General features: G+C 44.6%; 1 protein-coding gene across 4 annotated transcripts in view; it reads left to right on the top strand.

The window, feature by feature from the left end:
• The window catches only part of INPP5D (inositol polyphosphate-5-phosphatase D), a 660,212-nt gene that overhangs the window by 377,590 nt on the left and 264,162 nt on the right, over positions 1–18,460 (top strand). For all 4 annotated transcript variants that reach the window (XM_085634688.1, XM_085634689.1, XM_085634687.1 and 1 more), the window contains exons 14-15: positions 8,349–8,445; positions 11,768–11,906. In XM_085634688.1, the coding sequence (XP_085490814.1) occupies positions 8,349–8,445; positions 11,768–11,906 (236 nt within the window). The remainder of the gene's footprint in view (positions 1–8,348; positions 8,446–11,767; positions 11,907–18,460) is intronic.

Genomic DNA, 18,460 nt, shown 5'->3' with positions numbered 1-18,460 from the left:
TCACAAAATTGACACTCCCTTGGTATGATGGGGGTATTGCACTCCCCGATATCAAGCGATATTATTGGGCGTCCCAATTGGCGGCGGTGAATCACGGGATGTACGGACCGGTCCTGAACACGGCGTTTGAGATGGATAAAATGTTATTGCCTGGTGGGGATTACAATAGGGCACTTTATTCGAAGTCTCCCAGGGTGCAGTTGACAGGCCCAATGAAGATAGCAGTACGTGTGTGGCATGCTGCGAATGTTGCGATGGGATGGAAGGACCGCCTGACTCGAGCGACTCCGCTGTATGCTTCAGAAAGGCTGGGCTGTTTGTGGAAAACAAAAGGATTTGAGAAATGGGATATGATTGGCATATGTAAGTTGAGTGATTTTTGGGTGAAAGGGAAGTTTAAAACGTTTGAAATGCTGAAAGTGGAATATAAGCTGAACGATAGGGAGTACTTCCTTAATGCCCAGGTCCGCCATGCGTTGTGTTCGGTTTTCCCTGATGTTACTGCTATCCCGGAATATTCCCCACTGGAGGACAGGGTGCTAGATGGTTACGTGCCTGACAGCACAATCTCCTTGATTTATAAAAAGCTTATAAACGATCGGGCGGACCTGTTGACCCACCTGAGGGAGGTCTGGGTGGCGGATGGTTTGGAATTAGATGATGAGGACTGGGTATTGGCAGTAGCCTCCCCAAAGGAGGTGGCAATTCCGGCCCGCCTTCGGCTCGTACAATTGAAGATACTCCATAGAGTGTATGTCACTGGACCCCGCCTGATGCGCATGGGTTTTTCCGTGGATGGACTGTGTAAGCGTGGCTGTGGTTTGCTGGGTACTTTCCTTCACGTCATATGGGAATGTCCTGAGGTGGCTCGATTTTGGAATCGGGTGCATGCGGTAATGGAAGAGGTCACACATGTCGCTCTGTTACCAGAAGCTAGAAGGTGTCTGCTGAACGTGTGGGAGCCAAATGATTATGATGTGGCACAGACGCAGTGGGCGACTTTGGGGAATATGGTGGCTAAACGCGACATCGCACAGTTATGGGGTTCCCAGAGGTCACCCACGGTCTCGGGGTGGAAGGAGAATATGGACTGGTGCATGTTTAGAGAAAAGACGGTGTATGTGGCGAGAGGCAAGCCTAGGAAATGGACTAAGGTGTGGGGTTCGTGGAATTCTTACCGCGGAGACATCTGCGCCCCTTCTCTGGCAATAGTATTGGATGTTCCTTTGTCCCCCTAGCTGAACATTCCTAGTTTGCTATGTTATGAGTATGATACAGTTTGACTTTTTCTCTGCTCCCGGGCCCCCCCCCCCTCCTCTGTCACAGACCATTCATGATTATTATATAAAGTGGACTTTCCTACCCCGGGGAGCACGTACTGATACTTACAATTCTTATTGCCTTGTTTGTGTGAAATGTTTATAAGTTTTAAATTGAAAGATGAAACCGTCTTATTACTGTTATTCGAATACAACCGCTGCCTTCACTCAGAGTGCGGATGGACTAACGGGATCCTTTGATTGACATGTCTGTATAACCGTGAACTGACTCTTCTCGTACTAATTAGCGGCCGGCCCTAGTGGTTGTAGGCCCATGTCTGTAACTCTTTGAAGTCAAATAAAGGTTTCTTTAAAAAAAAAAAAAATCAAGGGACTCTGCAGAACTTGTCCTAGCTGAGTTTGCAAAGAGGACCTGGGGACCCAAGAGTAACAATCCAGACCTGTAAATCATAGACAGTATCTATAGTTATCTGTAATGGGCTCTTGGGGACAATCTTCAGAGAATCGTAGTGTGCTGAGGCCATAATTGGTGCGATTCTTGTCCTGGTGGAGGTTATGGGTGACATGACCATTGATTTCAAGCTTCTGACTTTAGAGGAGGTGTTAGTAGAGGTCATATCAAAGCTGGTAAGGGCAGCATCCAGGGTCTTTGACAGCCTGCCTCTACTAAAGCTGTAACAGTGTGTGTCCGTGTAGCAATTGCCCTTGAACATGTGTGCATTTAACAACCACATAGGTAGTGCAATTAACGTGACCTATTTTCCAGAAGCCATCTATTTCTCCTTTGTATATTTTTTAGGAATCAACACCCACTTATTCCACTGTCTTGCTAATTGATGGGATTTGTGAAGTATGGGGCCTTGGGACAGAAAATAAAAATAAGTGGCAAGAGGCAAGGTTACTAAAAGTACCAATTATGGAAGATTACAATCGAAATCAACGCAGTTTGACACAGTGACACAAATCCGCAGCAATAATGTTTCTTAGTATACAAGGTAAAAACAGGCAATCCAGAAAAGTGAAAAGTTAAAATCATCCACTTTCAATAATAGGCAGGCTCTCTTAGCTCAGGGGGATGAAAAGGGTGGCGATTGATCTGCTCGTCCAAAGCCGCATTGTGGCACTTTGGATCTGCAGACCTCAGACGACACAGCCGCATGGCAGATAAATACTACCCACACATCCCCATAAAACACCTTCCAGTAATTTTGCAGTTCTCTGCAGCTTTTATAAAAAAAGGATCCTGGAGTACTAAACTCTCTTTCTAATTTAGGACTTCAAAACCTTGTTATTTTTCCTCTCATTTGGCAATTGTAATGTCTTTTCTGTCTGCAACAGTGCCCACAGTGAATGAAGGAATATCCTTTGTGCAGTAAAATGTCAAGAACTGAGAAGGTTCACTTTCATGGTAGCAGGAGAATTCAAATGCTTGTAAGTAGAAAAATCACAAGCCAAAAAGTGGAGAGCATGCGAAAGGGGTGTCTTTTACGAACCCTGCATCCATGTTTTGGCCCATAGCCTTACAAAAGCCTGGTCACTTGATACTGGCACGTCACTAGTATGAAAAACCGACAACGGCTGGGGAGCTAATGAAACCATCTGAAGATCTGTTCGATGCTTCCTCTCAAAACCGGTGCTGGCAAAGCCTAAGTAATTGCCAGTAGAAAATTTGATTGATAATTCTTCAAATATATTGGTGCAAGCAAAGCTTGCCTGGGCCCTAACTCAGAGGAATCCATACTTTGGAAGTTGTTGAAGTGCTTTAATATGGGGAAGATTGAGTGGAGGATGAAAGTGGTACAGAACACTGCCACCTCAAATTCAGGGCTTAATATTGGGTATGTGGCACATGCTAGAGCCGAGAAGACTTAACTAAGTGTTGTGGCCTCACAACACAAAGAATATACGTCGCTCTGTGTAGCTGCACTTAAAAGAGGGAAGAGATTGCAATGGTACTACAGTTATGTACCCAGGCATGGGCGTACAATCCATTATGGAAATACTGGGGATCTCTGAGAAGGAGCTGAATGACGACGAGAGAAGGCCATGTAGATAGCAGTACCTCTTCTAATGCTCCTTCCATGAATGGATGATCATCTTAGTGCCAGTTCTTTTAGGGATTTTTAGAAGATGATAGCAGAATTTATTTTGGCCATGACAGGTGCCTTTATTACTGGCATAAAGGGAAATTGTTGTGTTATGGTGACTCTCTGAAGAACATGTTTGGGGGGAGTCTCAAAATTTGCAGAAGTTTGGTGCAGAACGATACCTCTTATATCTTATCATCAAATAGACAAGCAAGAGTCATTTAGAAAGTAATAGGATTGAGTTCAAATGATTTCGAGAACCAGAGTAGCTCGGTGAATCAGCCAGTGCAATGACAACAGAAATCTAAGGAAGATCTGTGTGATGCTGGGACTCCAAGTCCACGTCTGGGCTCATTTCATCAATCCAGAGTAATTATTGTAACTCAGGCGATTCCACGGGCATGAATTTCAACATGCAGAACATCAGAGTCTAAGCAAGCTATCAGGCCCTGTGATCCATGTGGGCAGAACTGGTAGATTAATCTATTACAAAGGTTCTCTGGGAGAGAGAGCATGCACTTTGCAAGGTATCAGCATTTGTAAGAGTTTCAGAGGAACTTTGGCTTGTTGTAGATAATGAATCTCAGACATTTTGTTTCTCAGAATCACCCCTCAAGTACTTTTGAAGAAGCCCTTTCAACTCCCACATTTGTCATGTGGTCTCAAGGGTGATCAAAATCTGCAGAGCTTTCAGAACTAATTTGTGGAGTTTATCACACTTTAAAAGCCCTCATCTGAACCATAAGGCAAAAGAGTGCTCCATGTCATCTGTCTCAGGAGACAGTAGTATCATTCAAAGGTGGCCAAACTGAAATGCCCTCATGACCTTGTGGCTACAGCTGAAGTGTTTGCTGAGAGGCTAGAAACTGGATCAGTGTCCCCACAGAGTTCCCGCCCTGAAGACTTAGACCAGCATGGGTTAAGGAGGGCTTGGTGCACGAACGGCACTGGTATATGGAGTCTGGGATTATTGATGAACCAAAGGAACCATGCTGGTTGGCTTTCTCTAAAGATATTGACATGTATATTGAGAATAGGGCATATAAGGGAAATTCATTATCAGGTAGTGAAAAAGAGACTAAAATGAGAAACTCCAAAGGGAATATTGAATGGAATACACAATCTAAGTAAAATGACTATCCAAACTTGTAATTATTTTAAACATGATGACGTTGATAGTTCGGAATTCAGAACTGTAATCTTTACTTTGTTAATTGCAAGTTTTTGGGACTCCCGTAAAGCTTGTTGATCCATCACCTGGGCAAGAGGTGCCAGGACCTCTGCCTTGCAGATTATTAAAAAAAGAATGTAGAAAGCAGGAAGGAAGGGAGTGGAGATGAGGGCAAGTTCCTGTTAAGTGATTTTGCTCTCCTGCTCTCCCTAGCACCCTTTCACAACAGGAGTAGTGCAAGATTTTTCTCCTGTCTATGAAATTTCAAAGCTCACTCTATTTTATCAGCTCACAGATTATTAGATTGTGTTGCAGATTCCTTCTATACCCTGAATCCCTAGGCCTGCCCCTCAGACTCAGAAGGACACATGGAGTGTGGGGGAAGAAGGCCATGGCTAGAAGTGAGCACATGTTGACCAATAGGTTCTGCAGTACAGCTTAATAACAACTCACCACAGGAGGACTACAACAAATGTATGCCCTTTGTGCACAACGTGCACTCGTTGCAAGCTTTTTGTTCCATCTCACTATCAAGCTGTAGGACATCGATCCAGAAACCTTACCTCGAAGTAGGCAAAAATCTATTCCTTCTTTTTTGTATTTTACTTCATATAGCAAATGAGGATTATGCATGTTTATGTAAAGTGGACTGAAAGTAAATGAAAAAAGAAAAGTGGAACCTTCCCAATGATCCTAAGGTGGGAGGGCAGGCCAACAGAACAAATTAGCTTGTATTCTATGTCTGACCCAGAGGATTATGGATTACTTCTGACAAGCTGAATTTGTGCTCATATTCCACACAAGGAATAGCCCTTTATTATTGGCAGATCCAAAGGTGGTTCTAGTTGATGAATTACATCTCGTGGGGTCTTTTCAGGGTCAGGGACCGCATCTGTTTTGTAATAATATGAAACAGATAATTAAAGATTCAACATTTCCCAATACAAGAACTTCTGATCCATGTAACAGAGTAGGTGCCGAAGCACTTCCTGCTTATTCTATCTTAATATAGAGACCAGTTCAAAAAGGCATTTATCCGTATGTGAAGCAGTACTGCAAGGATCCTACTCCACATACTTATAAAAGCCTTTGTGAATTTGCCCCATAGTCTTTAAACTAACCCTAAATTAATGTTTTGGTTGGCCCATCAATGTTTAAATCTCTAGATGCCACGATTGCTGCAATACATTGAATTCCTTGATTTATTTACAATGTTACAGATATTAGCTCAACAAATGGCTAACAAAGACAGTGTGATTGCAAAGGTAAGTAATTGTTTCACGAATTTAGGAACAAAAAACCCAATTCACAAAGCCATTTGCCCATCTAATTATGATTTACACAAGCAAATGGCTAGATGTACGACTGTAAAATATTCACAAAAGGTGACCTTGCAGACACAAATCATGTTACTTATACACAATAATACCTCACGATCCAGAATAGAATTGCAAATTCCAAAAAGCTGTTGATGTACAATTTCCTCTCTAAATCTGGCCAAGCGTTTCTGCAGCTGTTGTCCTCTTATATACAGATTTCAATATCTTCCACAATGACACTTGGAAACAGGGTTTATGTAAATCATTCAGAACCTTTTTTTTAACAAATTGGTGCTGTTACTGCCTGATCCACTATGGAACAAGATGATCCTTTGGGGATTTAAACAGGTTATACAGGCTACACAGAGATCTGACAATCAGACCTGTGCAGCAGGGACCAACCCCTCACCCACACCCACTGGTGAAGCTAATTTAATGCTAGGGGACAGGAAGGATCCTCAAGGAGCATTTCGGTGACTGGGGACCGGTGAACTTCCAAAATGGTGGGAAACAAATAGCATCTACGAACAGTGGTGTGGGGCATTAATACCCACCCTAAATTACCTGGAACAGTGCTACCAGCCCATTGTAATTACAAGATCTTCAATAACCCCAACATAGATTTCACCTGCAGAAATCAGGTTGACAGAATATCCTGGCGAAACTTCAGGTGAGAATGAAGAATTATCTGGATATTCTCACCAGGAATAGCTAATTTTCCAAAACTGTTTTTTTCAGCGATATTTCAAGATCATAGCTTTATTACTGTTACCCCTGGTATTGGTATCGCCCGGGAATGGAGGAGGAGTGGAGAAGTGTGTGGGCGAAGATACTGGTTAGTAATCTAGGAACGTTGTAATGAAGGCCTATGTGTCAGTTTATTTCCTGATCATTGTACATCCTAAGGACATTGTACATTAGAGGTACAAAGGTACGCCCTTTTTTTAAAGTTTGGTGACAGGTTTCTACACCAGAGACGTGAAATAGTACCCTGTCTGCAAAATTCTGCCATTTCTCTATTCTGTTTAGAGTCAAGAGGCCCCGCCGTGCTTCCACTGGTAGATCTTTGATGCTCCGCCTGCAGAAACGTTTGATTGACTGCCTGACTTACAGTGGGCCATCGGTCAAAGTACCTCAGACCAAGTGCCATATATTCAGGGCAGACATTCTGACATAATTTTTCCTGTTTCAGACCACTAAGGATAATCAGGAGCACATGCACAAAATATCAATTGCTGGGGCTGAGCGAATGGCAGGTCTTCTGGAAAGAGGCATGTTGGTTAGAACTTAGTTTCAGAGCAACAAAGCCTCAAACCACTGTCAGTCATTCCAGGCCAGCTCGGAGGGGCTGAGGCTTACCATCGACGAGATGGCGGAGCTTATTGTTGGTGGACTGTTAGTGTTTGCAGACATTAGGTTTAGGAAGGCATAGAAAAGGCCCTTTAAAGGATATCCTACAGGGAAGGAGCGCAAGGCAAATTAAAACTCTAACAAATACCCTGTGCCCCCGCCCCCACCACCCAAAATGCGAAGAAATATTTCAGAGCAGAGTCTCTGGTTCCTGCCACCTCACACAGCACAACCTGCCCACCAGCAGTAGGTGATGGGTATAAAGAAGGCTGTTTTTTTCTTAGGCAGCAGTGGTATGGCATTATCAGTCATTTGCATCAAATTGCAAGAATAAGCCCCAGACATGGTATTTTCATAATGGTCAGGGAGCGCTCCAACTGCAAATGGTATTCAGCTCCAAAAACGTACCGTTGGGGGATATTGAATGTCACTCATAATCAGGGCACAAGTCCTAAAAAAAGAAGTGGGGGGACGCTGTCACCGGAAGTGACGAGAAGTGGGGGGACGCTGTCACCGGAAGTGACGTCACAACAGGAATCTCATGGGTATTCATATGCCTTTAGATGAAAGGTGGTCTGCACCCTACCTCGCGGAGGCTGCGTTTAATCCCCCCGCAGTGGGAGTGTCTCTCAGATGTCAGGCCCAATACTTCTTCGTGTAGCTGCTCGTTCGAGCTCTGCAGTATGTCAGGAGATCTTGCCGTTTGTGGAACGGCTTCCTTGGTGACAGAGTTTGCTTTCGCGACTGGCGAAAACAAATCGTCCGGCATTACATTGTTGGGCATGTTTGTGCTGTTCTTGGCAACGGGCCCCGCAATGATGCCAAAGAGTGAAATCCAGCTTTTGGGCAGGGGGGACGGCATCCACCCGTTAAAACCTGGTAAAATAAGTGGGGGGATGCCGTCCACCCGCGTGGTACCCCGACTCGAGCCCTGCTCATAATTTAAGTATAACTTCAGTTAAATGTCGCATGTGAGTGAGAGAAAGAGGCGACACTGCCTTTGTTTAGGATTCTTGTGGCCTATAGGGCTCGACTCGACAATGCCTTCAACAGTGGGATTCAGATGTGGAAGGAGAACTGGGCGAAGGGGGATGAAAGGAAGAGCAGAGAATACATCTTGACTGTCTGGTTCTGTTTTTAGGTAACAAGGGTGCTGTGGGGGCCTCTTTTATGTTTAATGGAACATCATTTGGCTTTGTGAACAGTCATCTGACCTCCGGAAGTGAAAAGAAACTCAGGTAAGAAGTAGTAGCCTACCATCTACAAACGTTCTATGCTGCTTCTCCTCACCTGTTTTTCAAACTCTGTCGTCCACTCACAGACTGCTTTAGTCTTTCCCAGTCTTCCCAGTGGAGAAGCATAATCTTCTACTCTCGTTTTCCCAACGAGTGCTTTTTCTCGTTCTCTCGCTCTGACTTCTTTCGTTTGTTCTGTTTTTCTCTCTCTCACTCTTTATCTCTCCCACCTTACCATCCAACGTTTTTTCGCTTTCTCCATCTCTCGCTCGTTAGGTAGAGAGGTAGCTCGTTGCTTCATATGTGTCTTGTGGCTATGTTCTTTACCGTAGTGCTTCAGTACTTTAAAGGAGAAGTCAGGATCTGTCTATCCCGATCACAGGGTTGGATTGGAATCAAAATTGGTCCAAGCACCCTAAAAAACGTGGCCCACACTTCTTCAAAACGCTGCTTCAGTGTTTTAAGTGTTATAAAGCAAAGGAGGGGGGCTTCTATAAAAGAGGCATATTTTCTAAACTTTAGTCAAATAAAAACAATGTAAATGCTGCCAGGATTCTTTGTGCACGGATTTGTTCACAATGGTGAACCACACCTGAATATAAGGGGTGCCATTTCTGGTCAGGCCCCTGCCCCTGCTCAATCTGAATACATTAATGGGGCGGCCCAGCGAGAGACCGGGAATGACACCTCCGCCCTGTTGGTAAAAGAGGCCCATTTGCTTCTATAATGGCCACTCAGGCCCCCACTGGGCTAGTGGCAGGGCCAGCTTTAGGGCAGTGCGACTGGTGGAGCCGCACTGGGCGCTGACCTGTGGAGGGGGGGGGGGGGCGCTGGGACTTCAGGGGGGCGCTGTGTTTAGCAATATCTTACGATTGGATAGATGAGGGGGACTTTTGCAGGTGGTAGGGAGAGAATCCAAGGAGGCGGTCATGGGAGGTGGGGGCGCCAAAATTGATTGTCGTCGCACAGGGCGCCACCAGTGTTAAAGCCTGCCCTGGCTAGTGGCGGCATCTGAACTGCACAGACACACCCCATACCGGCCACCACTCTAGGCAGAAAAGCGGCTACAGTCTCAACTCGGGTACCATGCCATTTCCCGAGTGCCCCCTTACCAATCCGACCCTGTTTCTCCTCGTGGGAACTGGTCATATTATCTCCTTTTCAGCGTTATTGTTTTCTTTCGGATCAGATGTCTGACGTCAAAGGTATTCCCCGTTAAATAAACGAAGCCCAGTTACAGTATTTCCAGTTTCTTGCAACAGACCGAAACTGTCCGATGTTTCCAGACTACCAGCGTGATATACCGGAAGCTGCAGTATGTCCGTTTCCGCCACAGACTGGCAGCTTCATAGTGTTTCCAGCCACGCGCCACGTGGTTGTTTCCCGCACCAGTCACCAGATAGGTGAAAGTCCCGCCTTCTATGTCTTCGCCTGGGCTATAGTAAGCTGTGCCAATACCCGCACCAGCTGCTTCCAGTAGGAGTTCAGAATCCAGGCATTCCAGCCCCAGAGCCTCCAGGATGCCTGAGGAGGGATGGAGTCTTCCTTTAAAATTGGTTTATACAAACCTTAAGAAAGAGCACTGCTAGAAAAATAAACAGTGCTCGTAAAGTGACAAAAGAGTTAAATAAAAGACAGTCCGTCCAAGAAATGTAATGTGGTAAAAAATGTTTCATTGTATCTGAAAAAGCAACAAGTGCTCAAACATCTCAATATTGCGGGGATGTAAAAGAGCACAGGCGGGTCATATTGGGCTGCACTTGATAAATAATTAATTACAATTTGCTGAGCAACTACTGAATAAAAAGATTTATTACAAAAGGAATTGTTAACAATTGTAATCAAATATTTCTAGCGACGATGGGTGAGAAATTTGCAAATAGCAAGAATATGTAACAGAGTTTCTGGTTCAGATTGACAGAACCAACATTGTATCGAAACATGTTGATGGTTCCTCCACTTGCTGTTCTCCTCGAAAGTTAGAAGTCCAAAATAAATACACATTAAATAAATCAATTCTGGTGGTCAAATAGATTGCCGTATAGCTCGATAAGCATTGTGTTCTTGCATATTGAACCTTACATACAATGAGAATATTTAATATGTAAATAGCATAGAACAGCCAGAAGAGATGATAGTTCCACAGATAACATCAGCTCATTACAAATGGCTTGTCATAAGTAGAGTCTCGAGCCAATATGGACTAAGGAAAATGGTAATCAGAGCATCAATCCCTTTTAGATGTTGTTAGTTCATAATGAAGCCATGATGAATGAGTATCAGGTAGTATAGTGGGCAGTTAGAGGTATAGTGTCTCCAGCCTCAGCCATTAGAGCGGAAGACAAGGTCTTTCCAGCCTCACTATCATACATGTTCCAGTTAGTCCCATGTGCAGTATCCAAAGCAGACCAATGTTTTTAATCTCTCCCACGACAGTCTTAGATTTTAGTGTGGCTCATTTGTTTACAGAATTCTTTGCAATTGTTCATTTAAACATATGACATATACATCTTTTAGCTTCAAAATATAACTATTTCCTAGAAAAGGCATAGGGTGTCCCTCTAGATCAATGGTGAAGGTAATTATCAAAGTCCCTAGACCATATCACTACCCCCTACTACCACCTTGTTGTGGTAAATAAGTTCATTTCGGTACGTGATCTTGCCAAAATTGCCACTGCTTTTATTGCCGATAAAATGAATTACTGTATGGCTCTGAAGTCTAGTAGAGGCAGCCTGGAATAAACTAGTTAACCATGTCCAAATTATCAGGGCTGGCTTTAGGGCACTGCGATTAGTGCGGCCGCAAAACAAAACCGATCCCTAAAAACAACCCGACCCCCTTGAGCCCTAAAAACAAACCCCACCCACCTCGAGCCCTAAAAACGACCCGAGCCCCCCCGAACCCTAAAAACATCCCCAACCCCCTGAGACCTAAAAACAATCCTGACTGCCCCTGAGCCCTAAAAATAACCCAACCCCCTGAGCCCTAAAAACAACCCTCACCCCCTTTAAACCCGACCCCAGCCCCACTTACCAGACTGCGTCCCAGAGCTCCCTCTCCTGATCCTTCCTCTTCCTGTGCCCGCACATACGCACATCATACATGCATGGTTAATGCATATGCATGGTTAACGCAAGCGCGGTTCTATTTGAGGGGAAACAGCACACGTGGCTCGGCCAGCGTTGTAAAGGCCATTTGCCGTTCTCTCTATCTTTCTTTCTCACTCACTTGCTCTCGTGTTCTCTCTTCCCTTTTCCTCCTCTTTCCCTTCCTCTATCGCATTTACCACCTTCTGGCGCTCACTTCTCTTCTGTCACTCTAGACGAAACCAGAATTACCTGAACATCCTGCGCTTCCTGGTGCTCGGAGACAAGAAGATGGGGCCCTTCAACCTCACCCACCGCTTCACACACCTCTTCTGGCTGGGAGACCTCAACTACCGTGTGGAGTTGCCTACATCCGTAAGTTACACATCTGGCACCCCTGCTGCTTTAAGTTAGGCTTTAAGGGACTCAAATGTGCTCTGCATTCGGGTGTGTAAGAGAATATCGTATCTAATCATGCAGAATGATCTGTGTTCAGATTTGTTAATAGTGATGGGTAAAGTTTATTTGAACTATTATCTTTGAGTGAATCCTACTTCAATCAATCAATAAACCAGTAATTTATAGAGCACCGCAAATCATCGTGAGGGTCTCGATGCGCAGGGGCCGCTTGCTGCTGCACGGCAGTGATTACTCAAACAGCCAAGTCTTTAGGTCTCGTCTGAATTGTTGGAGTGACGGTGTATTTCAAAGGTGCCTGGGAGGTTGTTCCAGGCCTTGGCTACCAAAGGAACGTCCTCTGCTGTGGGCTCGCCGGATACGTGGGGTGTCAGCGATAGAGAGGCCGATAGAAGGAGTCTGGATGGTTGGTGGAAGGTTCGGCGTTTGCTAATGTATCCTGGTGCAGAGCCTTGTAGGCATGAGTCAGAATCTTGAACTGCCATCTCTTCTGAATCAGGAGCCAGTTCAATTTCCTGAGATGGGGTGTGATGTGGGTTCTTTTGTGAAGGTCGAGTAAGAGTCTTGCCACTGAGTTCTGTATTGTTTGGAGTCTCTTCAGTAGGCGTGAAGAGATTCCCATGTGAAGCGTGTTTTGTCAGTCCAGTCTGCTCGTGATAAGGGCTTGTGTGATGGTCCTTCTGGTGTTTATCAGGGACCACCTGGAGATCTTAAGGAGCATGGGAAGGTAGCGGAAGCAGACTGAGGAAACTGCGTTGACTTGTTTCTTCATGGATACCTTTTCATCCAAGATGATGCTGAGGTTGTGGTGTGGTCTGTTGGCAGGGTTGTACTAAGCTCCGCTGGCCACCATGAGTCATTCCATGGCAAGGTGTTGTTCCTAAAGATGAGGACTTCCTTTTTGCCCAAGTTGAGTTTGAGACAGTTATACTTCATGCATACTGTCACGTTCATCATGCATCTGTGGAAGTTGGCTTTGGTGTTGGAGGAATCTTCGGACAGAGAGACGATGAGCTATGTGTCGTCAGCATAGGAGATGATGTTGAGTCTATTTGACCTGACTGTGTCGGCCAGAGGGGTGATGTAGATGTTGAAGAGGGTCAGGCTGAAGGATGAGTCCTGTGTGACTCCACTGATGATCTGCTTGGGCTGTGAGGTAAATGGAGATAGAAGGATCCTTTGGATTCTGCTTGTGAGGTATGAGGCAATCCATTTGAGGGCGTTTCCTTGAATCCTGATGGGGTGGAGTCTGTTGGGCAGGATGTGGTGGGAGACTGTGTCAAATGTGGTAGACAGGTCCAAGATGATGAGGGCTGCTGTTTCCCTGTTGTCTAGGAGGGTTTTGATGTCATCTTTGGCCATGATCAAGGCTGTCTCAGTGCTGTGGTTCGCTCGAAAACCAGATTGGGAGGGGTCCGGGATGTTGTGCTCTTCCATGTGTAGAGTGAGGCACTGATTGATTTGTTTCTCAAGGACTTTTGCTCGGTAGGGGAGCATCGGGATTGGCCGATATTTCTTCAGATCAGCAGGGTTGGTGGATGTTTCCAGTCTTCCAGGAAAGAAGCTGCGGTAATGGAGGTTTTAAGGCCTTGTTGAGCTCGTCACTTATTGTCTTGCTTCCTAGGTTGAAGATGTTGTGGTAGCATGGGTCTGGTGGTGTACCAAGGGAGTAGCCAGAAAAATAAAATACCTACTACTTTGAACCGTGTCGCAAATAGCACTGAGCAAGCGGGTGAGGCAAGCAAACTTGGCAGTCGTTCAGGAGATTGCTCACCTTCAGGGAATTCAGCAATTCTGAAATTACCTTCCTTCTCTTCAGTCTTCTCTCAGTCTTTTGCCCTTCCTTTTCTCCATCCCTTTTCCATGCAACTTTCCTTCCTTTTTGCATTCCTCTTTGTACTTTTTCACTTTCATTCATCATGCTGGTTTTGCCTAACCATCCTTCCCTCTCAACCTATCCTTGTCCATCCTTGCTTTTCTTCATACTTCTTTGACTTATTCCCTCCTTCCCTTTTATCAACAGTCTTTCCTTTGTTCTTGCCATCTATCCACCTTTCCATCAATCCATCCTACATTTGTTCTTTCCTTCCGTCCTTCACTCTATATTTTTTCGTCAACAATTCATCCTCTCCAGTTATTAATCTCCCCACTCACCCAGGAGGCCACTGCAGCTTGCAACATACATTGCCCCTGCCATGCTGCCAACAATAGTAATAACTCAACTACTAACCATCACACTCATACAAGTGTGACAATTCAGACTATTTCAGGTCCCCAAACCTATAAGAATAGTTTGGGCACCAGGTAATATTCATTTTAATGCATATTACATGAATAATTACCTGTTTTTGTGGTCATCTCCAAATTAGCCAGAAAGCGCCACCTTGTGGCAGCTGAGACAAGCGCTGGTGTTGAGGATTAAATGATTATGCACTGCACCCAACATCATCTTTCTCTCTATCAACCTCTTCATCCTCTCCATCCATCCATTTCTGTATCCATCTTTCCAGCCATCACTCTTTTCTGTCTCATTTTTATCTATCCTTGCTTTTCATCATCCTTCCCTCCCCCTTTGTCTCGCCATCCCTCCCTCTTTCCTTACTTCTTGTTGTCCATCATTATATAATTTACCTCCATCGTTCTCTTCTTCACCCAATCCTCCTCTCCATTCACTCATCTCTCCATCAATTCATAACTCCACCCCTCCATCATCCTTTTCTTCCGCATCTCAACCCAAACGTATTTATTTATTTTATTAACTTGTGAAGTACCCGAATCACTCCCAAAGGGGTATCTCCACGCTACGGGGGTTCTACACTTAGGGTGTAAAAAGGAAAAAGGATTTCAGAAAAGCTCAGTTTTAAGGAGCTTTCGAAATAGCAGGTATTCTGGGCATTTCCGGAGGTTGGTGGGGAGCTGGTTCCAGTTGCAGGGGGCTAGTTGAATGCTTTCCCACCCATGCAAGATTTCTTAAACACAGAACAAGGAACAAGGATTTTGTTCCTGAAAGGAGTGGTCAGGATGGCTAATATTGGGTAAGTGTTTCTGCTAAGTAACTAGGGCCATTGCCATTTAGTGCCTTGTGCACAATGCAGCAGATCTTAAATCAAATCCACTTGCGTATTGGTAGCCAGTGTAGTCCTTGTAATAGCGGAAGAGAGACAGTTCTGGCAGGAGAATTAAGGACAAGATGAGCTGCGGTGTTTTGGACCACCCGAAGTCTATTAAGGGAAGACTCACTAGCTGAAATCAAAAGGGAATTACAGTAGTCTAGGCGGCTTATCACTAATGCTTGAAGGAATGATTTACGTACAGTCAGGGGAAGAGAAGGAAATACCCTACGTAGGAGGCTTAGCATGTGAAAGCAATGTCCTACGGTAGTTGTGACTTGTTCTTTCATTGTGAGTTATTGGTCCAGACGTATGCCTAAATTCCTTACCATTGCCTTAGGGACTGGAGCAATTCCCAATTTGGGAGGCCACCACTCTGGGGATCAGAGCAAAGGGACTTCTCCAAATAGCATGGTCTCTGTTTTCCCAGCATTTAGCTGTAGGAAGTTATTCCTCATCCAGGTAGCAATGGCTGTCATGCCTTCCGAGAAGGCAGACTGGGAGTTTTTGTCAAATGACATTAACAGCTGGGTGTCCTCAGCGTATGAGATCGGAGTAAAGCCCAGCTATCTGAGTAAGTCCCCTAATGGAGGACCATAAATGTTGAACAGAGTGTGACTAAGGAAGGATCCCTGAGGTACTCCTTTGGTGAGTTCCATGGTTTGTGATCGGAAGGTGCCAAGGTTAATAGTCTGGGTACGATGAGTTAGAAAACATGAGAACCACAGAAAGGCTTGTCCACGGATTCCAATATCCCTAAGTCTATTAAGTAAGTTGGTATGGGATATCGTGTCAAACGCCGCTAACAATTCCAGCAGAACTAATAGTACTGCTTGTCCGTTGTCAAGGGATTGTCTTATATTATCAGTAACGTCAATCAACGCTGACTCCGTGCTGAACTTAGGTCTCAACCCAGACATATTGGAGTCAAGGCATCCAGTTGCTTCAATGTACTCAGAGAGATGTTTATTAATGTGTTTTTCCACTAATTTACTCAGAAGAGGTAGAAGAGAAATCAGGCGGTAGTTGGACAGGTCCTACCGTGGGGCATTAGCTTTCTTCCAGATGGGAATTATTTGAGCGGTCTTCCATTCAAGTGGTAAATGGCCCTTACTCATGGAGAGATTGAGGATTTAGCAGATAGGAGGTGACAGCTGTTTATAGATTAGAGAAGATATTTTAGCTGGAATAATGTCCTGAGGTGAGCCTGATTTGACTGTTTTCAGCAGTGTCTTCACAGTATCTGCTGTGAGAGGGGGGAAAACTTTCCAGTGAATGCGCATTGGGTAAGGATGCGGGATAGAGAATTGAAGTGTCATTCAAAGGGTTCCTGTCTTTTGGGATTTTGTCTACGATAAGCTCGATTTTCTGTACAAAATGATTAGCAATCTTATCCCAAAGTTCTTGTGATGGAGTAAATTCATTGTTACAAGCTTTGGGATTAGTGAAGGAGTCAAGGATATGGTATAATTCTTTAGGAGTATTCAATGCCTGGTTAAGTTGTGAAGCAATATGGGCTCTACGTGCGTTCTTTAAGTTCTTGTGATAACGAGCTAAAGCAATCTTGTACCTTTCTTTCTCATTTGCATCATGAGAGTGACGCCAATCACTTTCCAGCTTTTTACAAAGGCTTTTTTCCTTCCGTAGATCTGGCGAGAACCACGCTACATGTGGGCACTGTCCAAATTAGGGTATAATTTTAATGGGGCCAGATGATCTAAAGTTGTTTCTACTATGGTGTTGTAGCTGTCCTCGACGTTCCCTAATTCCAGAATAACATTTGCAGAGAATATGTTCATGAAACGGTCTGGCGTGATTTTATACCATTGTCTGTGATGACTATGGGGAGACGTGCAAGGGGCGGAAATGACCCTAGGTCCTCTTATTTGAAAACCAAGAAGAGAGTGATCAGACCATGTGAGCGGACAAGGAGCCTCACAACAGATATTAGAAGAGTTGGTCAGGATAAGATCTAATGTGTGCCCCGCAAGATGTGTAGCACCCACATTGATCTTTCCTAGTTCTAAGGAAGCCAAGTCAGTGAGAAGCATGGGGGTATCCAAATTGGAGGTAATCTCGCCATGTACTTCTCTCCATCCATCTATCTCTGCAGCCACCCATTCTTCAATCCATCCATCCTCTCCATCCAAACTTCATACATCACTCCACCCATTAATCCATTGTCACTCCATCCTTGCTTCTCTCCATCACCCTTCCTGCTACTGCAAGCAGCCCTATTATGACCTAATTGGAGATCAAAATCAAAGTAGCCATAACTACATGTTTGAAAGACCTGCCCAGAGGAGCCCACCCCTGCTCAAACAGCTGAAGTGGGGGGTTCATGAGGCAGCTGATTCTTAAACCTGTTCTTTCCAGGCCTTGCTTCTCTGGGCTCAAAGGTGATTCATGATGCATTCCCCCCTCTGAAATTGGTGAACAGTTGAATGTCATGAATGTACTGCAAAATCTGTTTCTGTGACAACACCATCAACAATGATCTCAGTGGCAGTTGCCAGTTATGTGGAATGGGGGAGGAGGGAGGCCAAACCGCCGCTGCCAGAGTGTCATGGTGTCAGAGTGGAGAGGGGAAGGGATGGAAGTAGAGGGTAGGAGGGAAAGAAAAAAGAAAAAGAAATCACTTATCTGGCTTGCACATCCTTGCTCCTCCCAATCCTCTTCTCCACTCCAGCATTGGCCATGCCAGTTCCCTTAACGAATACTGGCACTGCTCTCATGCTGTGAGAGTAGCACCAGGATTGGATGGAGCAGGTTGGCTGGACGCTTGTTCAGGCCCTGTACACCTGTGCTTGGTCCCCACCCAGCTGTCTAAGACAGCTAGGTAGAGAGCTTTAAAGTGTGCATGCCCAATTGAAGAAACCACTGAATAATTTGCTGCACTCTGTCTCTAAGAGGTTAAGGCATGGGAGTATCCAGAAAAAAATGACCTCCCCACTTTGAACTACGTTTGGCATGACCTTGAGTGAGTGAACATTGGAACTGTGCAAGCCCAAATTTATCTAGGGAGTTTCATGGAGATGGGCTTTTACAATATAATTATTGTAGAATTTAGAAAAAAGAGCTTCAAGTTTTCCAGGTCTTTCTTTAGGAGTGGCAAAAAGCTTAAACGTCTGCGTACTGAGGTTCACCTTCCGCAGGGTGATGCCTATAACCCCAAAACATCCAAATGGTGCAACTAATCAATTTACTCAGATCACACATCTAATCTGTTATCATCCACTACCATTTTCGTATTTCAAATTTTACAAGTTTTAAATCCAATAACCAGTGTACATGAAATTATTATTTGTTACATATCAGTAACTAAATACCCTAGGTTACAACGATCTTTGAAGACCAATATCTTCCCTTAATTGTTCAAGGCAGAGAACTGTTAAAGGTGAA

The sequence above is a fragment of the Triturus cristatus genome, chromosome 11 (genome assembly GCF_964204655.1).
Source record: "Triturus cristatus chromosome 11, aTriCri1.1, whole genome shotgun sequence".
Lineage (NCBI taxonomy): Eukaryota > Metazoa > Chordata > Amphibia > Caudata > Salamandridae > Triturus > Triturus cristatus.
The sequence above is the reverse complement of the archived record's forward strand: the minus strand, read 5'-3'. Positions and strand labels throughout refer to the sequence as shown.